General features: G+C 38.8%; 1 protein-coding gene across 1 annotated transcript in view; it reads right to left on the bottom strand.

Moving 5' to 3' along the window:
• Positions 1 to 26,546, bottom strand: part of Dsg1 (desmoglein 1) — a 113,661-nt gene that overhangs the window by 9,243 nt on the left and 77,872 nt on the right. The window contains 11 exon segments of the mRNA XM_021215033.1: positions 8,501 to 8,743; positions 10,105 to 10,244; positions 10,709 to 10,977; positions 13,844 to 14,029; positions 14,313 to 14,447; positions 16,813 to 16,844; positions 16,847 to 16,978; positions 19,449 to 19,593; positions 21,182 to 21,337; positions 22,448 to 22,579; positions 23,080 to 23,115. Coding sequence (XP_021070692.1) covers positions 8,501 to 8,743; positions 10,105 to 10,244; positions 10,709 to 10,977; positions 13,844 to 14,029; positions 14,313 to 14,447; positions 16,813 to 16,844; positions 16,847 to 16,978; positions 19,449 to 19,593; positions 21,182 to 21,337; positions 22,448 to 22,579; positions 23,080 to 23,115 — 1,606 coding nt within the window.

Genomic DNA, 26,546 nt, shown 5'->3' with positions numbered 1-26,546 from the left:
GTTTGTGGTTTTCTCCTTTATAAGCTCTGTAAAAATTCAGGTCGGGGTCAAACTCCTCTACCCCTGTGTGGCATATGAGTTTTGACCCCAGCATGCTGGCCTGAGCTCTTGTCTTGTCCTGTCTTCAATAAACTTCCTCGTGTGTTTACAGCAAGTCGGTTTCAGCGTCCTACTGGGTGCGCGTCCTTCCCAAGACTGGAGCGGGGGGGGGGGGCTCCCTTCGGGGGTCTTTCACTGATCATTATTATCAGGTCTTGCTGTCTAGCAGTCACAGTTTATTCACATTTTCAAAGCCTATCCCAATTTGCATTTCAGTTTGTTGACTGTTGTCAGATTACATCCTTGTCTGAAGTTAAGTATGCTATGCCAGGGTGACAGCAAGGTTAAATGACATTTACATCTGATTCCACCAGTACCTCTTACTTGCTCTGTTTTTTTTTCTACTGAGTTAATTAATTTCTCTTAATTAAAAATTTCTTGTTTTATTTTATGGGAGGTTAAATTATATATATTTATGTAACAAAGCTAGGAGATATTAGATCCTCCTCTGAGCAGTAATTCTTTTCAACTTTCTAGGTTGTCTAACCTTTAATATATTTTATATTTGTTAAGGTCTATGGCACTGGGCATAGATATGTTGTTTTCTACACATTAATATATTTTGAATGATAGTAAGTAAGTATAGGTTTTATTTCTTATTTTTTATTCTCACTCATAGCATCTCCTTCCTGATTGTTTTGACCTGAGATTTTATTCGATTTTAACCTGTTCTTGGCTGTACTGACTTATAAAGCATATCATGTGTCTTCTGAGAATCTTGTCCTTGCTTCAGAGAGAGAAGTTTATAGTCTTCACAGGACAGTCTTCCCAGGGAAGCAGACTCCAGGCCTCCCTTGAATTGAATTCTCGCAGGCTCACCTTTGCCTTTTTAATTTTATTGGAAGCTGCTAATTTTGAGGGCAATGAACTCTCAGCTCCAGCTTGCAGAAGGCATTGTACACAGGAGTTAATGTGTTAATCGGCAGTGTGGAATAACGCTATGTGTGGATGAGAACCATAAAATTCATTTCTACTTTGCATAGGATGACCTCTGCTTGCTCCAAGAACCAAGGGGAAGTTCAAAAATTACATATCTATCATGAGTAGAACAAAGATGGAAGAATATTTTGACATGCATCGTTGTAGAGGAAAAACTTCTATCTTTTTTCTTGCAGTGAACAGCATTTAGAGAGTTTTATAAGTTGTTGGGGTTTTTTGTTTGTTTTTTGTTTAAATAAAATTTGCCTCATTATTTAGGCAGTTTTTAATATATTGTTAATTATGTTTGTATTCTAAATATCCTCCAAAAGTGTGTATGTTGGAGAGTCAGTTTTTAAGTAGTGACCTGACAGGCAAGTGATGCAACCTGTAGGAAGTGTGTCCAGTTTATCTACGGAGTGGCCTGAGAGGGTCTCCTAAGCACCTGTACACCTGTATACCCGGGTGCCTTTCTGTCTCTGTCTCTGTCTCTTAGTTTTCAGACCACAGTGTGGTGAGTAGCATCTACCACTGTGTTTGCCTGCCGTGGACCAGCCCCAGTCGGCCTCCCTTAATCTGCTGAGAAAATTTCAGAGTTCCTGTTACAGGTGGGCATGGAGTTGGCGAATGACAAACAAATACGAACACAAAGGAGTGTGGTATCTGAATGTAATTTGTCAAATCGAGCACTAGTCTTATAATACAGATGAAAAACAAGAAGACTAGGTGAATACATTTGCCAAGGTACACTGGTTCTTAACACAAAACAAAGAAAATGCATACATAAAAAGATGGTGGGAGCTAGGCCGTGTTTACAACTGAGAATAGAAGCAAACCTTAATTAAGATCAGCTAAACACAGGAGCCAGGTGAATGCTCTGATACAATGCTAGTCTATTGTTAAAATCACCACCAGGGGTCCTTTAGTCAATACCCGATTACGCTATTCCTCTGGGCCTAGTGAAAAACCTGCACGAGGGGAATTCTGTTCTACTAACCCTTTCATGAATAATACTTCAACCCACCTATTTCCTAGGCCATTGTGTATTCCTGTGTTTGGGTGTGACTCGGCTATTGTCCTAAGTAATTACTATGTAGAATAACCCTGAGCTTTTCTAGCTCTATTCAAGTGAATTGTAATGCCTAATTAGTTTCACTGTCTCTACTAGAAGTGAATTTGAATGTTACTGAATAGGTAACATTCCAAGCTCAGGGTAGGTGGCTCAAGGACTTTCTAGGAACCATTGGAACACTGGTGGAGGCTTAGTTATATGTCAAAAATCTATCCTTAAAGGCGCTTATAATAAAACAATACTGAAAGAGAGCACACGGATCCATACACCAGACTAATGCAGGGACAGGGTTTGAGTATATGGGCTATGGGAATGCCAAGGTTACAGGAGGCTAAGTTCCTGTGAAACTCTTTGCCTCGTGACAGCTTCCAGGCTTTTAGGACTACCAAGCCGACTTAACTGGATTGGATGTAGCATTTGCCATGATGGTCTGCCTTGCCATAGGACAAACAACAGTATGAAGTAACCATTGCCTGAAACCTCTGAGACTATTAGCTAAGAGGGGCCTTTCTTTTTTTCCATCTATCTATCTATCTATCTATCTATCTATCTATCTATCTATACACACACACACACACACACACACACACATATATATATATATATATATGGATCCTCTTCAGGACTTCTCTCGTATATTTTGTTGTTGCCCTGTGTCATGGAGAATCTACATCTTTGGATTTGTACGACCAGCCTATTGTCATACTCCAGCAGTTCAATGATGTGGTAGATGTCAGGGTAGGCCAACTCAAAACCCTGCATCTCGGCCTGAGTTGTCTGGGCTGGTTAGCCTGTCAGTTCTCCTATACCTACACCACCAGAGCAAGCTCTCCAGCACTGCTGTGGCTAGCTCATCCAATGTCACAGCCAGCAACTGGCAGGGCCAACTCTCCCACTCTCATGACAACAGGGCCAGGTCTCCTGTTTACCTCAGGTGATTGTGTCCGAAGGGCATCTCTTCATCCCTGGCCCTCACCTTCACTCAGCAGACGAGTGGCAGGGCCAGCTCTTCCATGCTTTATTTGAATTCAGACATCAAGTCATGGCCAGGAAGTAGCACCTTTAAAGGTATGTACCACCACACTTGGCATTTCCATTATGTTTTGATCATTGTAATATTCTCATTGTTCTTAACTGTTTCTTAAGGAAATTTCCAATTTAGGTTTTCCTGGCTGACTTGGACTGTGTCCTCATCCTCTTCTTAGACATTTTTTCTGGGAATCTTACAAGACTATTCCTTTGTTTACAATATAGGCAATTCTCTTGCAGCCCTTGAGTCTAGTGTTTGAACATACCAGGAATTACAGCATCTAATGCAGGTCAGGAAATACTCTATAATTTTCCAAAACCGTTTTTTTTTTTTTTTCAATTCCTCCCCAAACCAAGTCTTCCCAGCAGATCCCTGACATGCAACCTCTGAAGCCACCAACACCGGTGTCTCTGGGGATAACAAACCCCATCCCTCTCCTGAGAAGTCCCCATATACTCTTGAACCCTGACTGTCCTTTGAGAAACCTCCCTGATATCTCTTGTTCCTTTTCTGAGCCTGTCTCCTTCTGTTAGCCCCCATTTTGAAATCTGTTAAAAAGTTTTCTACTCAACTCCAGCTCTGTTCCAGTCTGGCATCCCAAACTTCTTTGCTGAGGGAAAACCAAGACTTGCGCTTTTTCTGGGTGGAGATCTCAGAAAAGCACTGCTAGGCACTGCAGGAGCTAGCTTGGGGGAGTGTTTCTGCTTCTACCAGTGCTGATGTCATTGTGGATTTGCCCAGCATCTGTATGAGGCATTGTTCACCATTTATGAAGCAATGTTCAGCATCTATAAGAAGCATTGTTGGTGAGTTTCCTCAATGGCTGTTCAGTTGCTCTGTTCTTTCCTTGCTTGTCTTTGTTTTCTGCCCACAGAGTCATGTAATGTTTAATGAGTGCCACTGACCCCCTTTCGTGAGAGAGAAACCCCTTTAGTGCTATCTGTACCCTACTTCTGGGCCTCATGAAACAGTACACAGATTGTAATGAAGGGCATCCTTATAAGAACTCTTAGATATTCCAAGATACTCCTTCGACTCTACTTGAGGCCCCTTTGAAGTAAACTGAGTTGGGGTGATACCCAGAACACCCAATTTTATTAGATAGCACATTCTGATTCCCAAACACATTTTTTTTTCTCTCAAAAGAATTCCTTTAGCTGCTGACAGAAGCATGGAGCAGTAGCATCACCCCCAAGCCCCACTTACAGGATGTCTGTAGAGGAAAGTTTCAGCCACAGAATGGAACCTCTCCTACACAGACATAACTGCTACAGGAGGCAGAGCTGAAGGGCTGGGACTACTCACATCTTTGGAGCCCCAGTGATGTCATCGTGAGCCTCAGACACTGGACATTCAAGTAGATACTGTATCTGTAGGTATAATATTTGGTATTTGCTATTCTGAGTTTCACTCCTGCTTTGGTCCAGTCTCTTCTTGCTGTGTCTCTACTCCCCCCTTTGAAACTAGAATATTTACTTCGTGCTATTGTGTATTGCAGCATGTAGCTTGTGTTTTGGGTTTACAGTGGCACACACTCAAGAGGCTGTCTTGAGTCACAGTGCAGTTGATAGGTTGCTTGCTCAGCATGCATGAAGCCCTGGGTTCAGTCCCCATCCCACAGAAATTTAGCATGATGGACACACCTGTAAACCCAGCATGCTGGATGTGGGAGAAAGAAGATCTGGAGCTCAACATCATCCTTGGCTGCACAGAAAAAAGGAGAGCACTGCAGTAGATGGGAGAGAAGAAAGATGCTGTTCTAGACTTCTGAGCAGTGCCAGGACTGTCACAGACTGTGTGGACTTTTGTGGCACTGTAAATCCAATGAAAAGCCTGTTGCCAGGAAGTCACAGGACCTAGTGCAAAATCTGTCATTACATGAAATAGACAAAATCTGCTGTGTATCTATTTTCCCATCTGGAGATTAGTGCTGTGTCCCTTTTTGGTCAGAGAAGTAGTGTTCAGTGTTGACTGCACAGATACATAACTGGTCCAAGGACTGGAAATAGAGCTGGTGGATTCTTAGCCATAAGCAGGATACCTGCTTCAAGGCTCAGGGAACAGCGTGTCATAGAAGAGATGGACAGATTATAGGAGATGGAGGAGTGGGGAGTAGGGAATGGTAAAAACAGTGACTTCTAGACATAACAGCCATTGAACTCACAGGAGCTGTAATTACATCAACAAGATCTGGATAAGAATGAGCCTGTCAACAGTTTGTCTTGGAAGGGTGAGTGACAAGTGAGGTCTCCTATCTCCCCACAACCAGAGGATTTATACATGCTTAATATTTGGTGGGAGAGGGGGATATATTTTCTTCAGTAGCACAGTTGTTAGTAAAGTGCTCATACTCCTGTAAACAAACCTCACTTAAGCTCATAGAGCCAATCCCAGTGAAAAACACACAGACACAGACACAGACACAGACACACACACACACACACACACACACACACACACACACACAGAGGCAGAGGCACACACATTCATACACAAACTCTTGCATGCACGCACACACACTCAAATTCACACGTACATGTTCTCACACTCATTCACAGTCACACACACACACATAGTCATGCATACACATACTCACACAGGCAGTCACATAATTTCTCACACACACTCACACACACATACACACAGTCATACACACTCACTCACACATACTCATACATACATATACACACGTACACACTCAAACACACACAAACACTCATCCACGCACATTCACATTGACAGTCACACACAGACTCACACTCATAAACAGTCACAAACATAGCAACACACTCTCACCCCCACACTCACACTTATTCAAATTCTCACCATACTCTCATTCATACTCAACACACTCTCACACTCACAGCATGAAAGTAGAAAGGAAGCTAGAGGAGAAGAGGAAGGAGATTAGTGAGGGTGGGATTGGGGCTAGAGAGGGTAATGGGAGGACGGTTAAATATCATTGAAAAGTATCTCTATATATGGATATATATATATATATATATATATATATATATATATATATATATCCCAAAGCATAATGAATCTCACTATTCCTTTAATTAGTATATGCTAGTAAAAGACAAAAAACTAAAACTAAACAAACAGATAAGGAAAGGCTATGGCAACTCCTGACATTGAAATGAGAGCAACCTTCATTATGAAGTAGCCCCCAGCCCACTTCGTCAAGGGCAGGATATTGTGGTTTGAGTATACAATGTCTTGCCAATTGCACAGGTCAGGGATGAAAAGGGAAGTTGGAGACATTGTTCCTTGCTCATATCCACAGCATCTTGAGATTTTTTTTTTCTTCTTAGGGAGCCCATCTTGGGTAGAGCTTGATCATTGGTTTTTGTCACAGAAAACAACTCGAACATGAACTAGTGTGAAGCAGAGCTGAAGTTTATTAAAAGACATTTTCAAATAGATTTGAGAATATCAGTTCCTAGACAGGGATACTGAGGGAAAGAAAAAGGTACTCCAGAGAGAATGGGTGTGGGCTTCTCAAAGAGACATGTGCTGCATGGTTTTTATAATAACAATAGCCAGGATATGGGTAGATTATGAAGTTTTTATCTTAAATGGTTGCTAAGAAACTTCAACTGAATCATGGGGTAGTTCCTGAGGACTACCTCATAGGTTTACAGTTGCTGAGGTAAAAGTGTAGATGACAGGGATGCAGGATCTAGGGGCCTTCACTGTCCACAAAGCTAATATTCTCATTTATGTGGTTCTCAGAAAGTGCCAGGCATTGAGGGGAGGGTGGGCAACATACTTAGGCCTGATGCCTGATTTATCGCTATTTTAGCATTCTTGGTACAGAATTAAATCTGTAAATAGGAACCCCTGTCTACAAAAAAGTTTAAAATGCAAGCTTTATCACTGTTTTCATCTATATGGCTGCTCTGTAATGTCACTAGGAGACATTTGGAAGAGGAGTCCAGCCAGTAACATAGAATAAGTAGAAGCTAAGAAAGATGAAAGAAAACATATGTAAACATTGTGACAGCAAAATTATCTTCTCCCTGAATATGGAATTAAGATAATAAATGGATTCTATAAGTCTTAACTATTTCTTCTAATCTAAAATCTCCCCAAGCTTATAATTCTACCTCAAGGTCACCTTCATTATTATATAAGAAAAAAGTTTACCAATGCTGGGGAGGACTCTTCCCAATGGTGATGTTTCCATGTGTTACTTTCACTGTTACTGGCTCTTCCTTACTCCATAGGTCTGCCGTAGCCTGCTTTGCACCATAAATTGCCCTGTTAGATTTGGGGGGCAGGAGTTGGATGTAAGTCACTGAGATGGTGGTGAACAATACTCTGGGACCATGACTACTTGGTATACTGTACCGTATTGTACCTTGTGATTCGACTTCGAGCCATGCTAGGGGAGGCAGATCCAACCGTCTGGCTAAAGTGATGGTCAGAGGCACTCCTCATGTGGCCAATAGTGGCTGTCCCTCCCATGCTCAGCCCAGTGCCACCAGCACCCATGGTGGTGCTAACAAGGCCATTGCTGCCTATGCCACCAACCCCACTTAACCCAGCAGTGCCAGCCATTCCAAAAGGTGGGTTACTTAAAGTCAGAGAAAACCTAGTGAAGAAGTAGCTGGTCACTTGTTAAGACCAAGTGAGGAGGGGCTTGTGGGGTGGTGAAGCACTGTCACAGGGTTAAGATTCTGTTCCCAGCATCTGCACTGTGACTCACAACCATCCACAGCTTCACTTACAAGGAGTTCGTGGATCAGGCCCATGTGCTTATATTTACATTCAAGTAGGGAAAAAAAAAACCTTTGACACATAAAATAAAAGTAAATATATTTAAACAGAGAAATGAAAGTAGAAAAATATTTTAAAATTTTGTATGTGAGTTCTTTCAATGTACATTTTGCAGTTAATTGATTAAATATGTGAAGATTGTTTTACTCCCAATATTTTATGAGTCTACATTTGAAAATGGCAACCTCCCAACTGCTTAGATGGTAGATGTGTGCCACCATGCTCAGCTGCAAATTTCAATGTTCATATTAACTAAATGACAGTGGGTAGGCACCAAGATACTCCCTGCTTTCCACTCCAGTTTCTGTCATGATTTAGGGCAATGTTAAATTCCACCAGAAACATCTGTTGGATTCTATATGTTTGTCTTTCTGTTCATGACTAAGGCTACTGTAGTGGCCCCAGATGTGCCATAGCCTTCATTGTGGGACCTCTCCTCAACTAGAGGTGCTGTGAGGTAAACAAGAACAGCAACACTCAGAACAACTGGTTAGGCAATGCATAAGGACACATACTGTTAAGCTGAACACATAGACTGATTTCTTTTCCCATATTGTTTGAGAGACACATGTCAAAAGAAAGATTGAAACACTTACATCCTAAGACTAGGAACCCCATGATGAGCAGCTTGATGCCAGCAAGACCAAGGTGAACGTTGCATCCGCCTGAGATGTTACAGGTAGGTGGACAGGTTGGAGTGATGGTTGGACTTTGATGGACTGTCACTGTTCCTGTGGGGTTTGGGGGTTTCTCAGTGGGTGTTGTGGGATGTTCAGTAATAGTCCAGAAGCCACAAAGTTCAATGATGATTGTTCCAGTGCTGCTCCTCTGAAGGGAATCTGTAACAAGGTTGACAGTGGAAGAAACTATTGTCCGCACACAGTCTAGCAATTAACAGATTACAGGTGTCCCCCATGCCCAGCTGCTTGTGGGGTTTCTAGCGACTCTTATCCTTGGAAAGCAATTGCTTCATCGATACAGCTATCTTCTTAGAACTTCCACTCATTTTTTAAGACAATCAGTGATTATGTTATTATAACTAACCTTAAAATTATTACTGGCAGAACTGTTTACTGGATAGTTTATAGTGTTGCCAGTTAGATATTTTATGTAGGTTCAGAAATTCAGTATACAGAAAGATGTGAAACAAAAGCAGAAGCTATTCCATAGTATCAGTACCTAAGGGATAACCTTCTAGGTTCCTTCAATATCAGTTGTCCTTAGTGATAAGGCCCATGTTGCCTGTTTATAATACATTGATATGAACTTGTGGTTCATCCAACTTCAAATGGGTTTTGAGGTTTTATTTTAAATTGTATGTACTTTTTCATGCCTTTGCACACCTTTAACTCACATAGTTCATGGTGGGTCCATGATTTTACATCACATGGACTATAGTTCCCTCCTTAGTTACCTGCTGATACTGCTTTCAGTAGTAACTGGTAATGACACGGGTGTGAACATCTCTGTTCACCTTTTATACTTAGTGCTTCCCCAGAGATTATCATTAGTGGGATTACAGATAAGAATAAGGGAACGAACTGAGTTTGCTTTGTCCTATTCTATAGATATGAGTCTTCCTTTCACTGACAGAGCCCTAAAGCCTGGCACAATGGCTAGCATTTATTGAGTTAAGATTCAGTTCATAATTTGTGAATAGAGGAAATGAAACCTCTGGAGATGTGCAACATAGTTTAAAGTCTGATTATCTGTCCTTACAGGGCATTCAATGATGTTCATGCTGCTTTTATATGTCTTACTATTTTCTTTTGTTTTTTAACCAATGATGTTCATGCTGCTTTTACATGTCTTACTATTTTCATTTTTTTTAACCATTACCAGCATATATTGTTATTTTCCTATTTTGCAGAAGACTGAGTTGTAGATGGGTGTGGTAGCTCTTCTAGGATCCAGTAAGCAGTAAATGATGGGACAGGACAGTTTGAATATACAGTGCTCATTTCAGCAGGACAACTTCTATTCAAAAGGAGCTTTTCAAATTCACTTGTTTTCCAATCACAGCCCCCTACCTCCTCTATTCCCCACCTCCTCTATACCCTTACAAATCCTTTCTCACATTGCCCCTTCTCCTTCTATCCACAGGGAGACTGAAAAGAGGATTTTGTTTTTACAATAAAAATTTAAATTGTCATAGAATATTTATACTTGGTTTTCTCTGAAAATTAAATTGATTTCTTACCATGTATTGATAGCACTGTTCCTTCATATCTCTTATTAAGCCTTTGGTATTGTTCCATAGTAACTCTGTTTCTTAAAGTTATTATGCCTGAGTCAACAGCCAGCAGGTTCTCTGGATTATCCCCCATTACATAACTGTATCTAAAAGAAATAATAGAAATTAAAGCTGTCTTTCAAGCGAGATTTTGTAAAATTCCGTTTGTAAGGTTAGTATACAAAATAATGGGTTTCTTGTGTCTTTTCATCTGTGTCTGAAAACACACTTTGTCAAATACACTTTCTGCTCATTCATTTCTCTTCCCACCCACCCACCTCATGCTGCCCGTCCTCCTGACTGGCTCCCTTCCTTCTCCCAAACAGTTCTTTTTTTTTTTTTTTTTTAAATTTTTCCAATGTTTTATTAGATATTTTCTTCATTTACATTTCAAATGCTATCCTGAAAATCCCTTATCCCCTCCCCCCCTTGCTCTCCTACCCACCCACTCCTACTTCTTGGCCTGGTGTTACCCTGTACTAGGGCATATAAAGTGTTGCTTTCATTCTTTCCCTCTCCCTTCTCATAATCTCCCAAGGTTACCATTTTAGTTGGAAAATGCCATTCTTACCTAACATTTTTGGTCTTGTTTATAGCTCGACCTGTTTCCCAGTCTGTAGCTAAAAATTCTCCCACTGTGTGATTCACTTCCATTCTACTGTCTACTACAAATGTCTTTGAACCTGGCCGGAACACAGAACCCTCGATGACATTTACCACAGTCACAGTGACCATAGTTGCTGTGAGTCTATATTGAGAAAGAATTGACTGGTGGAATTCAGCTACATTTCGAACACCAATACAAAGCTGTAGATTCTTCATGGCTTCATAATCTAGGGGCTAGAACACACAGAGATAATTAGTCATACTGTAAGAAAACAGTTCAGAGGATAGAGAAATACTTTGAGACCACTCCAAGTCATTTAGTATGTTCTTGTTTCAGTTATGTGGTTGAACACAAATCCCCATGATTACCCAGTCCAGTCTTACTTGCTGGGTACTAAGTTCAAGGTCACATGCAAGCAGAGTAAGGGGGAAATCTAGTTTTCCTGGATCTTTTGTTAAAAAGGTTAAAAGCTTTTTTGGGATATGAGTTCTAATTGCTCACCAAATCAGTTAATTGCTTAAATTTAACATATGATTCAATTAATATATTTTCAGTGCAAAGACAATTTGTTAGCTGATAACATTTCATGTTTCTGAAAAAGTAGCTCTTTTATAACAAAGTATTAGTCAGATATTTTAGAGATTTAATTAGCATTATTCCTGAAGAACTATTTAAAATACTCACTTCAGTGTGATGTTTTGAATGGCAATGTTATACATCTGTGTGTGTGTGTGTGTGTGTGTGTGTGTGTGTGTGTGTGTGTATGCACATATATACATAAAATCCTTCTTTTCTTCTATATGTTCTAAAATTATTTTATACTATAATTTAATCAAGTAGCAAGTTTTCTTATAGAAGCTGATATCCAAATCCACACTTTGTAGAATTATCCAGAATGCTGATGTGTTACACATTTGCCAAATTTACCTTTTCTGAATTTTTATGAATATTTTAAGTACAAATATTCATACACTGAGCTCTCCTTGTCATAGAAAGTTCTGAGATTATAGGATTAATTTTCATTGAAACTTTAAACATCAATTAGCATATATGTGTGTGTGTAGATTATATATATATATATATGTGTGTGTGTGTGTGTACATAATCAGTTTTTATATAAAAATCATATTACTTTTCATAATCACAATAGAGGAATTGATGTATACTACCGTACCAGGGAGAAATATCCTAGTTTTTTGGTAGAGATATTAAGAACAGATAAGTTGACTAATTTTTAGAGTAACATAAAATTAAAGGTAAATAGATTCAGAATAATTTCCCTAGCATCCAATTTTAGATAGTACCAGAAAAAAAAATTTAATAGATAAGGAAACCTAAGTTTAAATGAGTGTGTCATTTACTAACAATAAAAATTAAGACAGGTTGCATGCTTTCTGAGGCTCCATCTCTTTGTCTGCAATATAGATTTGGTACAACTTAATCTGCAAGGGGTGCTGGAGGAGCTGATGAGAAGCATCTAGAAACTGTTTCAAGCAAATGGAAACAACACTTTCAGTGAATAAAATTTTAAGAGAAATGGGAGGCATAAGACCACATTTCCCTAAGGGGCTGAGTCCATTGGAAATATGCTTCATAAGGTTATTCTGAAAGGCAGACTGCAGTAGGATTAAGGTTAAGTCTAGAGAGACCAGAGTGATGAAGCTAGCAGAACCCTGGGTCTCCACGAAGGGCCAAAGTCCCCAGGGAATGGACAGGCCCTGCAGGAGGGATGGAAGTAAGAGTTAGATGAAGAGGGATTGGATTGTGTCCCGAATGATTCATATGGTGTGCATCACATACAATTGTCAGCAATTGTTAAAGACTTAACCAGGAGGAAAACCTCACTCTCAGCTTCTAATGAGTCAGGGTTTCACCTTACACTGCAGGGGACATCTTATTGAATGTAAATGTGGTGAACGGTTGATACAAAGGAGAACCAAAATCAACCTTGGCCAGCAGTGACAATGAAATGAGAATAGGAAGGTTCTATAATTCTAGGATAATCACAGTTTAAACCCATAAAAGCTCACTGGCAGAATTACAATGATTTAATTTTATCATCCTGGAGGGAAAAATCAACTTTTAATTTATATGGTAAGTATTTCTAAAGCATGATATTAGCATCTCAATGTTGGCATGGTACATTTAAAAATCTGGTTTTAAAAATATTATATAATTATTGACTTAGAGGCAGGAGGGATGGTTTAATGATTTAGAGCACATAATAGTCTTGAAGAAGACCAGAGCTCAGTGCCTAGGGCAGCACTGGGCAGCTCATAACTGCACATAATTTCAGCTTGAGGGGATCTGACACCTAAGGTGTCTGAGGAGACTATACTCAAGTGCACATGTAATTAAAAGTGATGAAGCAAATATCTAAATGTAACAAAATGTTGACTTTAAAGGTTAATCATACTTTCTTGTTTGAAGCCCTCTTATATAGAAATGCTTTCCCCAAACCTGATGTTTGGAAAGTGTCTTATTCAGTGTTTCCATTCCTGCACAAACATCATGACCTAGAAGCAAGATGGGGAGGAAAGGGTTTATTCGGCTTATATTTCCATACTGCTGTTGATCACCAAAGGATGCAGGACTGGAACTCAAGCAGGTCAGAAAGCAGGAACTGATGCAGAAGCCATGGAGGGATGTTCTTTACTGGCTTGCTTCCCCTGGCATGCTCAGCCTGCTCTCTTGTAGAATCCAAGACTACCAGCCCAGAGATGGCACCACCCACAAGGGGCCTCTCCCCTTTGATCACTAATTGAGAAAATGTGCCACAGCTGGATCTCATGGGGGCATTTCCCCAACTAAAGCTCCTTTCTCTGTGATAACTCCAGCTGTGTCAAGTTGACACAAAACTTGCCAGTACAGAAAGAATTGAATTGATAAAAAGAATTTCAAATTTTTAATGCTTGTTTTTCAGAGATTATATAAGCATATGCATTCATATTAGAGCTTTCTGTATTTTACATAATTTTAAAGCAAAGTAACTGTTTTTATTTCATAAACTCATTTATAAAATGCTAATATCATTTTAAATTGATGTTGTGAAATAGAAAAGACCAGCAAAACAAATGATTTAGGGCAATTATACCATACCTTGACAACCTTCAGAGTTCCTACATTTGTTCTTTCATTCATTTCTATTTCAAACCAATCTCCCTCATTTCCAAAGATAAAGAAAATGATTGCCTTCCAGTTGTCTGAGAATTCTTCATCCAAATCAAAGACTCTGAACTGCACTAGCTGGGAGTGAAGTGCGTTTTCTTCAATTTCGATGTCATACTGGAACAAGAGGCAAAGTATCAGCAAAGCACAGGAGAGATCCTGTACCAGGATGTCTGTATCATGTTCATAGTTAACCATTCAGAAACAACATCCCTGCTTATAATTTGCATACTTTGTTCAAATCCACTTTTCCCACTGTAAAAGCAATTCAAGAGAAAGTATGTGTCTACTGTGATGTTGTAGATAGCAAATACAGCAGGTGCACTGGAAAACTGAATGAGTTCCTATAAGAATTGGGATGTAAAGTCATGGAATCTAATCCTTAAGAAGGACTGCTTACAGATGACTGCTCCAAGTATGGGATGTTGTCATTGACATCCAGGATGGTGATACTGCATTCGGTCTCTGCAAACATGCCATCTGGTCCACCATCACGGTCTGAGCCTCTCACCACAAGGGAATACTGGCTATATTGCTGAAAAAGACACATTATGGGCAATCACACACTAGGCATAGACAGTTTGTTTTACGTAGAGGTCTTTTCAAACACTGGCTCAATACCTACATAAATCCCCCATAGAAGACAAGGTAACAGAAGGTGAAAATCTGATATTAGAATGGCTACTCCAGCTTGTTTCTTTGGACCATTTGCTTGGAAAATTGTTTTCCAGCCGTTCACTTTGAGGTAGTGTCTATCTTTTTCCCTGAGGTGGGTTTCCTGTAAGCAGCAAAATGTTGGGTCCTGTTTGTGTAGCCAGTCTATTAGTCTATGTCTTTTTATTGGGGAATTGAGTCCATTGATGTTAAGAGAAATTAAAGAAAAGTAATTGCTTCCTGTTATTTTTGTTGTTAAAGTTGGGATTTTGTTCTTGTGGCTATCTTCTTTTAGGTTTCCTGAAGGATTACTTTCTTGGTTTTTCTAGGATGGAGTTTCCATCCTTTTGTTGATGCTTTGCCTTTATTATCCTTTGAAGGGCTGGATTTGTGGATAGATTTTGTGTGAATTTGGTTTTGTCATGGAATACTTTGGTTTCTCCATCTNTGGTAATTGAGAGTTTTGCTAACCCAGATACTAATGCACATACCAGCAAGATTCTGCTGAAGGGACCCTGATATAGCAGCCTCTTGTGAGGCTATACCAGTGCCTGGCAAACACAGAAGTGGATGCTCACAGTCAGCTATTGGNTGGAACACAGGGNCCCCAATGGAGGAGCTAGAGAAAGTACNCAAGGAGCTGAAGGGGGCTGCAACCCTGTAGGTGGAACAACAATATGAACTAACCAGTACCCCCTGAGCTCGTGTCTCTAGCTGCTTATGTAGCAGAAGATGGACTAATTGGCCATCATTGGGAAGAGAGGCCCCTTGGTCTTGCAAACTTTATATGACCCAGCACAGGCGAAGGCCAGGGCCAAGAAGTGGGAGTGGGTGGGTAGGGAAGCAGGGGCAGGGGGAGGATATGGGGAACTTTTGGAATAGCATTTGAAATGTAAATAAAGAAAATAATAATAATATAAAAGAAGGTGAAAATCTACAGATCGCACATCACTCAGTATGGAATTTGTGGCATCTATTCTTAGTGACGCTTACCCAGCATGCTCTCAAAGATGTAACAGTTTTGTTAATGACTTCTTTTCTTATTCATTGTGTGCCCAGAGAGAGGAGAAGGGTATAAATCGTAAGACAGGCCAGAACATTTAAGAGGAGAAAGATATGGTTCATTAAAGATACGTGCTATGAGCCATAAGCCTCTGAGTAAGACAAATACAGAGGTGTCTAGTGGAAGTGGAGAGTGGGGATGGAGTCACTGATGATGTTTCTACTTTGATTCTATTCAGTGGTGACTCCACTTTTAGAAGTTGGTAAGAGCTATGGAAGCATCCTTAGACTTTTGCATAAACATAATAATTCCCATTTATGAATATAACTTTAGTACTTCTCTTCATGGTCCCAGGAATCCTCAGTGATTGTGAAGGGCCGTCATTTATGACTCCCTTTCTTAGAGAACTTTACTGCTAAAATTATTTTGATGGTAACATATTTTTTTGGTCTATGTAAAATGATCTGAGAGAAAAGGAAAAGGCTAGAGAACCATACCCTTTCTCTAAAGGTGTATTTCAAACCAATCAATAAGGAAATTTAAGTAAATCATCCACAGACCTGTATAGGTTTAAAAGAGACAAAACCCTGCCCTGTGGAGAAGTGAACACAAAGTCCTACCCTTAATCAAGAAGCTATTTACAAGTAATTCCTGCTGGGAAAGAGAAAACCGCTTTCTCCAGTGGGATTCCATATATCAATTACAGTCCAGGGAATGGTCCATGTCCAGGAGTACTTACACTAACCAGACTCCTGTGTGTGTGTGTGTGTGTGTGTGTGTATGAATGTATTATTTTAATAATATTTATCTTACTATTTCTTATCAGTTTGTTTTGATCTTTGATTTCTTTTGAGAAGGAGGTAGGAGAGAGGGGGCAGGAGAATGAAGTAGGGAGGGAAGGGAGATGAGGAAGATCTGGGAGGATTTGGAAGATGGGAAAGAATATGATCAAAATATATTGTTTGTAAAAATGTTTTAAATTCATTTTTTAGTATAAATAGGGCTGGTGAGATGGCTCAGCAGTTAAATGCACTTACCATAAATCTGACTTCTTGAGAGACATCCCCTTGATACAAGGAGACATACAACTCTTAGAATTTGTCCTTTGACTTTCACAAGAATATTTTAGCATGCACAGGACCACACATACAATGTGTGACTACATTTTTTTAGTTTCTCTTTCTCTTAAGTACTTTAGAGCCAGTTTCAATGAATAAAAATCCATGAAGAGATGAAGGATTACCTCTCTGTCTAGAAAATTATTCATTGTTCGATTTCTCCAGTTTTTCTGTTGATGATGAACATTGGTGAGTCAGAAGGCTCCTGTCTTATGATCTTGAAGGCAATTATTGAGTTCAAGTTATTTGACTCATCAGCATCGGCAGCATTGAGTTTCATTACCAGTGTGTCTAGAAATCAAGGGCAGTTGGCAGAATTGGACAATGAACGTTTTTGCAGTCCTATATGCTCTCTGTGTCCATACAGTGTGCATTTAACTTTCTTTTCTTTGTACAACACCAATATACCAATATAATAGCTTCTTTCTCTACTATTGCCCTAATAAAAAGACCACAGTTAAAAATGTGTCTAGACATTACAGAAGGGTAAAAGGAAGCCTGTTGTTCTGAATATTTATTTTTCTAACATGTCTTGTTTTAAACAAGATGCTTATGGTTAAGTTAAATAGCACTTAACCATGAATAATGTTTTTCTCAACTGTTCTATGCAACCTTATTTATAGCCATAAGATCTTGTCCTTACTTTCCACAGTTATAAATGAGAATGGTAATAACACCATATTTATAAAGTTCACATGAGAATTTAGTATCAAATGAGAATGTTTCCTAATGCTTATAATGAATAATGCACTTTATATAAATATTATTGTTCATCTTGAACATTTAATAAGTACCATTGTTATTTGGATTTGAATTGACTCTTGAATAGGTTCTGTGTAACTAGGGACATGTATGAAACTTTCATTTGACCACACACACTGCCTTGTCCTTATCTTCTTTTGTAATCTAGTATATAGTTTTCATAAATGACATTCGTGGGCATGCAAAGTTGTTGACATTAATTCATCATCTGGGATGTGGTTCTACTCTCTAAGTTTTTTCTGACATAATGTTCCAGTCATACAGGACATCCCATCCCTTCTCTTTCTGCTTCTTTCCCCCTGTGTTATCTTCTCTTCCCTCTTCTCTTCCCTCTCATCTTCATATCTTTATTCAATTTTCAATAATATGTACTGTCTCACTTAGGTTACTGGGTATTTGGTAATTAAATTTTTAGGTACAGAAAGTCACAGGGTAGCAACTCTATTCTGAGACTGTCGGAGTCCTTTAAAAAATAAAAATGCTACAGTGGAATATACTTTTAGTGCCACCAGTTAGAAACATTCGAGAGATATGCATCGAGTATTTATGGTGAGCCATATGGAATTACATTTACAACACATTTCCAGTGTATAAACCAGCAACTTGAACAAAAAGAACCATTGCAATTGGCCCTCTGGGGCTATGGGTTCCATGCTCACAATTGAGCCCATAATGAGTGGGTAAAAATTCAGAGAACTTACATTACATCTGACTGAGTACATAAAGACTTTTTCATGTTAGGAGCTACAGGATGATAAATATTTATATGATATTTTCAATGAATTGGGCATTATTGCCATATAGAAATAATCAAAAATCTGTGAAGAGATGTATGTGAGTTTATGTAAGCAAGACTTTATTTGTAAAAAGATACGAACTTCATAGATCTCTTTATCTTTAGAGGTCCTAGAACCAAACCAGATAAAGAGGGATGACTACATTTTTTATAGCTAGAATAAAAAGGGGCAGCAAGGATTTCTTGGCATTCATTTGTAACCATTCTTTTAAAGCAAAGCTCTAAGCCTTTTGGCCTGAGTGGGTTCGATGCCCCAGTATAGAGGAATGCCAGGGCAGGAAGATGGGAGTGGGTAGGTGGGTGGTTGAGCACCCTCATAGAGACGGGGGGATTAGGGATGGTATTTGGAATTTCCTAAAGGTGAGATCTGGAAAGAGGAAAACACTTGAAATATAAATAAAGAAAATATCCAATTAAAAAAAAGATAAAAACTCTAAGCATTGAAACAGATTATTTGACTTTGATATCTTTGAGTGACTTAAAATAATCAACTCTGTTGTTCTATTCCAGTACTTAACTTCTCCCCAGTTTCTACTGGGCATTCTTCACCACATCCTCTGCAAGTGTGCTTTGGAAATGAGTGAGAATCAATGAGATTTGTTTTTCTGTGTCTAGCTTTGTTTGTGTAGTGGTGATCAAAGTTAAAATGCATGAGCCCTTTTGAGTTCTTCTCCAGCAGAATGGAGTATCAATCTATGATATATTTTGAAATGATGCAAAAGGAGAATATGGAATTCTTCAGGGCTTACTGGTTAATGACAGCAGAATGCTCTTGATCCTTGTTTGGTTATTATGTGTTGTATTGAATAATGTACTCCCATAAAGAGGTCCATTACTTATGTCTGTATAAAAATAAATTTAAAGGAATAATTTTGATAACATATGTGAGTGGGATTGCCTTTCAAACACATTAGGGTGGGGAGTAAATTCCCATTTCTATGATCCTGTATGTACTTGGAGATCCTGTTGGGATGTACTAAGAATCTACAAGGAGCTAGGGCATGAGGCATGAGTCTCAATCCCACTTGTTGCTTTGTAGGTGCTCCTGGGCTGACACTGCAATTCTTCCCTGAGTTGTTGGTAATGGATGCTTTCTACAGTTTCTCCCAGCTGCTGTTTACCTTACCACAGCTCAGCCCTGTTGACTAGCAACAGCAATTTAGTCATAAACACATTGGTTCTTGAATAGTGCACATGACTCACTTGCATTAGAATTTTCTTCTATTTGTCCTAGAAATTTAGTCATTGAAAACTTGGGAGGGTTGTCATTTATATCCATTACTCTGATATTAAGCTCCAGTGGACTCTCCAAGTCTTGACCTTGTGCATTCAGTGCTAGGCAGTAGATCTAGACAGGAAAGAAAAGATCTGTAGCAAGGCATGTGTTTGTAACTTTTATAGAACAGAGGCTTTCCCTTGGTACCTCATGCTTAAGGGAAAACAAAGTATTATTATTTCCCATTAAAATATTGACACAAACAACATATACCATCAAGAATAAAAGGCAAAGAAGATCATAAAATTCAAGCTTCAGAACAGGTTGATATGTTAGTTAAAAGGAATATTGCATAGTCTATGATTGAAATCAAGGAAAAGAGTGTCAGAGAGTGTCAGAGGAACACTTTGAAAAATAAATGGCATTCTTAAGTGATGGGGTAGCTATGTGGCTATTTATTTTATCATTACAGCTTCCATTGTGAAGACATGCAATGTACATTATTTCGCAGAGGTCTGAGTGACCACACCAAGTTGTGTCCCAAATTCGACTAATTTGCTGACTTGTTGGGAGACACCACAGAGGGAAGAAGTTAAGAATACAGATTTGGACTAGGAGGCTAATGGTTAAAGTAATTCTAGGAATATAGACAAGCAGTGTGAATGAAGGCAGCAAAAAGTAAGGACTATTTAAAGATAACTTGGAATATGATTCTTTTTCAGAACTGGGAATCAAACCCATGTCTTTTCATGCAGTCGGCAAATGCTTAATCACTGAGTTTCATCCTCGGATTTTTGATGGGATTTTAATAGAAGTGACTGCAAGATCTGTGGAAAGTTTGGTTTTATTTTATTTTATTTTTTTAATGAAAAATGTTAACCATGTGATTAATGGAAATGGAGGCAGTCAATAGATAAGGAGAACATAAGGAAAAAGGTAGGTCAGTGAATAAGGCTCATCCAGAGTTAAATAACAACCATGCCAGGGGAGAGCTCTAGGAAAGCAGAAAGCTGATCCTGCTTTTAGACTCAGTGATGAACATTTCTCAGCCAGAAGAGAAAGTGCTATGTGTATGTATGGGAGTCATCAGGATAGGTGGCTCTGTTTGGGATTAGTTTCTTAAAGAGAGCTGAGGTGGCATGATAGAAGAGAGCCTGCTGAAGTTGTGAGACAGTTTCTAGAAGGAATAAAAGAGAGAGACAAGGCCAGTTAAGGATGAGTGTGTTTTTGAAGTTCATTTAGAGCTCAGAAGCGCCTGAATATAATGAATTATGGTCCCATGGAACAATTGTCCTCCAGGAGCTCCAGGTTCATCCCTTGGCAGTGAACTTAAAGGAGAAAGGTAGGGGAACATAGCAGAAGAGGCTACTGTGAGGGAAAACTCTGATTCTGATGGAAAGTAAATGAGTTAATTAATGGAAAAAAAGCAAGTATCGATTTCCACTGATTTTTCTCTTTTGAAGATCAATTAAAAGCTAAAGATTTCTACTTCCAAACAAATATTCAAATTTGTTATGGAGCTGATGTAAACTAGGATTTTTGCTAACACATAAGGGGAACATTTCTCTATTACTATTTTCTCATCTATTGGGGTAATGAATTAAGAAAGATCTCAGAAGGCCCAATATTGAGACTCTTGAAATCAAATCTGGTATGGTCTATGATTTTTCCAAGAATAATTTCTATCGCATATAGACAAAAAGACACAAAGTCCACTTACAATGAAAAAGGGGGTGACCTCACGATCAACAATGGATGTTATGTTGATTTCACCAGTTTTTTGATTAATAATGAAGATTCCATAAGGTGGCTGGTCAATTCCCACTCCAGAGATGTGGTATGTCACTGGTTGGTTTGCAGCACAGTCTGAATGAATCTGTATAAAGACACAGGTGAAGATGTTACAAGGGTCATTATGTGAACTTCTGCATGCTACAGATGACAACTGTCTTCCCCAAGAACTGTTGAATGTGCTGTCTATGACATCACCTAGGAGTTTTTAAAAACAGGGAAAGGTATTTGGAACAGTAGATACATGGTCAGTGCTGAATTTTTAATGATAAGTAGCAATGTAATAAAATAATTCCATTTCTATGTCTACCAAATAATAAACAAATGTCACCCTAAGAAGTCTTTGTTCATAGATGTCATAATCATTAAAAATTTATAATTTTATTTTACTATTAATTTTGGACTATATGCTAGCTCTTTGTCTAGAACTATTCTTTTTAGACAGTTTCATAAGGCAGTTATCACATAATGTTGGTTTTTAAATTAAAAATAACTTTAAAAGTACAAAGTTTCAGAAAAATATTGAAATGGATTTTATAATAACAGGTTATTTGAGACTTCTAATTTTGGAAGAGGGAAGGAGAAGGAAAGTAACCACCTCAATAAAGGATGACTTTTCTTCAAAATAAATAGTTAATGAATATAAATAAATCTTTCAAAGTTGCCATGTGTATCTGCATGAATGGTTGTTTTTGCATTTCTGTGTGTATCTATGTCTGTGGGTATGAATCTCTGTGAATGTAGGGAGTAGGTCCTGAGTTTGTGCTTTTGTGTATGAAAAAGGAAGATAGGGAAAATGAGAGGAACTTGAGGTTATGAATGAGGCAAGCTCTGGATGTTTACAAATATGGCCAAATAGGTATTAATTTCTGATAGTTTATACAGCAGAAAGAGCACATACTCTATATATGTTGAATCCTGTAAATCATGGTCTTTTTGGAGTCTAGTCTAACAAATGTTCATGTGCATTACTTTTGCCAATGAGGTGAATCAACATGGAGTGCGCTATCCAAGTACCCAACTTTTTTGGTTTATCCCTTTAGGAATTTTGGTTTTCATAGTTTGAATGGGGAGGTGCCTTTAGGCCATAACTTTTCAGCACTATGTGTTCACAACGCACAGGAAAACCGGACTCTTCCAGACCTGTGCTCTCTCCATTGTGCTGTTCAGACTCATGCTCTGGGTTCCCACTTACTTTGGCAATTGGGTTTGTCTTTGAGTTGTCTTCACCTTCGTGACCGGCTGCAGCGAACTTGATCCATTCTCGTTTCTGCCTTCTGATGGAATGCCACTTGATGGTACCAGTTTTGGCATTATGATCTCTTACCTAAAATATTGTGTCTGTTAACTCTTACTTATTATTGTCATTTCACTGGAGATTTTGGAGGANGAGTAATTATGTCAGGAAGAGAAGATAGATGATTAAGTGGAAAATTAGGAATTCTGATAATTTTAGTATTTGCCACTATAACATTGTAGTGATTTTGTATTTAGAAGAATTGAGGGTTTTCTTGAGGACATGTTCTCATGGTCAAGTCAACTCTCCTTTGTTCTGCTCTCTCTCTCTCTCTCTCTCTCTCTCTCTCTCTCTCTCTCTCTCTCTCTCTCTCTCTCTTGCTCTTCCCCCATTTTCTCTTTCTCCTTTTTAAATTTTCTCTTATTGGTTTATTATGTGATTTGAGACAGGGTTTCTTTATGTAGCCCAAGCTGGCCTCTTTTCCACAATCCTCACGCTTCAGCCTTGGGAGTGCTAGGATTGCAAGCATGCACTACTGTGCCTGGCCCTTTTGTTTATCAGTCTGGAAAAAAATAGGTTTCAAATCTTACCTGGATTTGAAATTCGCTGTTAACTTCAAGCACCACCTGTAAAAAGCAGTCACAGTAGTTAACTGTAAGTGTTTTTTGTTTGTTTGTTTGTTTGGTTTTGGTTTTGGTTTTGGTTTTGGTTTTGGTTTTGGTTTTGGTTTTGGTTTTTTGAGACAAGGTTTCTCTGTGTAGCCCTGGCTGTTCTGGAACTCACTTTATAGACCTGGCTGGCCTCGAACTCCATAATCCATCTGCCTCCTGACAACTTTAAAAGTTTTAAAGTCTATATTACTGAATAAATAAAATCACATAATAAAAATAAAACCAAACAACACTGGTGTGGGGTAGATTAGTGGCACTAAATGTTCTTCGGCTATTTCTCTGACATTAAAGCACGTGTTATTGAGCACAGTTCTGTGTAAGTTCCAGATTTGAGTGTTGCACATAACTTGTGGTGAAGTACCTGGACATATTAAGTTGTTTTTAATCTAAAAATTGCAGTTATTTTTGAAAACACTGATATCCACATGTCAAAGTAATGTGTCTGTATACTTATTTAAGACATGGTAAAATGTATAATTAAAAATTATACTTTTTTCATTCATTATTTTATATTGAACTGAGGGTCAGTTAATTTGAGTGGGCCCTCCAACGGTTTGGCAAATATATTTTTCAAATAAGAGGTGTTCAAGTCCTAATTGAATTTTTCGTAAGAGCAAATCCTAAAATACACACTCATAATCAGACTTTAGCATTGATACAAAAAGCTATAGTATACAGTTAAAAATATGAATATAATTATTTTTAAACATAGTGATTAGTTTTTTTACAGCTAGTTTTAGCTTCATCCTTAGGGAAAATATGAACTTCAGTTTCCAAGGAAATGTTTTCAAAAACTTTCAAAATGGAAAAGTTAAATAAGCAAACATGTATTTATGGTCTATGGCACTACTAAAGATTATCAACTTAAAGTGAATTTTGACAATATTTTTATTCATCTGGATCCAATAAAAAATTTGGCTTGAGGGTAATTTTTATGGTGAAAATGTTCCATATATATAAAATTGTGAGGAAGTGACAATTTTTGAATATAATGTCCTTGTTAACTATTAGGTGCTTTACAAGGATAAGCTAGACGGAACTGTAAAAGAGACTGTTTCTTTACCCCCCCCTTTTATTGGATATTTACTTTATTTACATTTCAAATGATAACCCCAATCCTTGTTTCCCCTCTGAAAACCCATTCCCACTATCCCCTCCCCCCACCCCTTGCTCACCAACTCACCCACTCCCTCTTCCTGGCCCTGGCATTCTCCTACACTAGGGCATAGAGCCTTCACAGGACCAAGGGCATCTCCTCCCACTGATGTCCAACTAGCCCATCCTCTGCTACATAAGCAGCTGGAGCCTTGAGTCCTACCACGTATACTCTTTGGTTGGTGGTTTAGTTCCTGGGAGCTCTGGGGCTACTGGTTAGTTCATATTGTTATTCCTCCTATGAAGCTACAAACCCCTTTAGCTCCTTAGCTCCTTCATTGGGGACCCTATGATCAGTCCAATGGATGACTGTGAGCATCCACTTTTGTATTTGTCAGGCACTGGCAGAGCCTCTAAGGAGACAGCTATATCAGGCTCCTGTCAGCAAGCACTTGTTGGCATCCACAACAGTGTCTGGGCTTGGTGATATGGGATGGATTCCCAGGTGGGGCAGTCTCTGTATGGTCATTCCTTCAGTCTCTGCTCCACACTTTGTCTCTATAACTCCTTGCATGGATATTTTGATCCACTTTCCAAGAAGGAATGAAGTATCCACACTTTGGTATTACTTCTTCTTGATTTTCATTTGGTTTATAAATTATATGTCAGGTATTCCAAGCTTCTGGGTTATTATCCACTTAATGGAGAGAAACTAATATCTATTCAATGGAGAGAAACTTGAAACAATCCCACTAAAATCAGAGACTAGGCAAGGCTGCCCACTCTCTCCCTACCTATTCAATATAGTACTTGAAGTCCTAGCCAGAGCAATTAGACAACAAAAGGAGGTCAAGGGGATACAAATTAGAAAGGAAGAAGTCAAATTATCATTATTTGCAGATGATATGATGGTATACATAAGTGACCCTAAAAATTCCACCAGAGAACTCCTAAACCTGATAAACAGCTTCAGTGAAGTAGCTGGATATAAAATTAACCCAAACAAATCAGTGACCTTTCTCTACACAAAGGATAAACAGGCTGAGAAAGAAATTAGGGAAACAACACCCTTCACAATAGTAACAAATAATATAAAATACCATGGTGTAACTCTAACTAAACAAGTGAAAGAACTGTATAAGAACTTCTAGTCTCTGAAGAAAGAAATCCAAGAAGATCTCAGAAGATGGAAAGATCTCCCATATTCATGGATTGACAGGATTTATATAGTAAAAGTGACTATCCTGCCAAAAGCAATCTACAGATTCAATGCAATCCCCATGAAAATTCCAACTTGGTTCTTCACTGAGTTAGAAAGGGCAATTTGCAAATTCATCTGGAATAACAAAAACCCTAGGATAGCAAAAACCATTCTCAACAATAAAAGAATCTCTGGTGGAATCACCATGCCTGACCTCAAGATGTACTAAAGTGTAGTATTGATAAAAACTTCATGGTACTGGTACAGTGACAGACCATTAGATCAATGGAATAGAACTGAAGATCCAGAAATGAACCCACACACCTATGGTCACTTGATCTTTGACAAAGGAGCTAAAACCATCCAGTGGAAAAAATACAGCATTTCAACAAACGGTGATGACACAGAGGTGGTTAGTATGTAGAAGAATGCAAATCGATCCATTTTTTTCAATTTTTTATTAGATATTTTCTTCATTTACATTTCAAATGCTCTCCCGAAAGTCCCCTATACTCTCCCCCCGCCCCTGCTCCCCTACCCACCCACTCCCACTTCTTGGCCCTGGCGTTTCCCTGTACTGGGGCATATAAAGTTTGCAAGACCAAGGGGCCTCTCTTCCCATTGATGGCCTACTAGGCCATCTTCTGCTACATATGCAGCTAGAGACGCGAGCTCTGGGGGTACTGGTTAGTTCATATTTTTGTTCCACCTATAGGGTTGCAGACACTTCAGCTCCTTGGATACTTTCTCTAACTTCTCCTTTGGGGGCCCTTTGTTCCATCCAATAGATGACTATGAACATCCGCTTCTGTATTTGCCAGACACTGGCATAGCCTCACAAGAGAGAGCTATATCAGGGTCCTGTCAGCAAAGTATTTCTGGCATATGAAATAGTGTCTGGGTTTGGTGGTTGTATATGGGATGGATCCCCAGGTGGGGAAGTCTTCTGTCTTAGGTTCGAACTTTGTCTCTGTAACTCGTTCCACGGGTATTTTGTTCCCCATTCTAAGAAGGAGCAAAGTATCCACACTTCAGGCTTCCTTCTTCTTGAGTTTCATGTATTTTGCAAATTGTATCTAGGATATTCTAA

Source organism: Mus pahari, chromosome 15, assembly GCF_900095145.1.
Source record: "Mus pahari chromosome 15, PAHARI_EIJ_v1.1, whole genome shotgun sequence".
NCBI classification, from domain to species: domain Eukaryota; kingdom Metazoa; phylum Chordata; class Mammalia; order Rodentia; family Muridae; genus Mus; species Mus pahari.
Note: the sequence above shows the minus strand (reverse complement) of the source record. Positions and strands in the feature narration are given on the sequence as shown.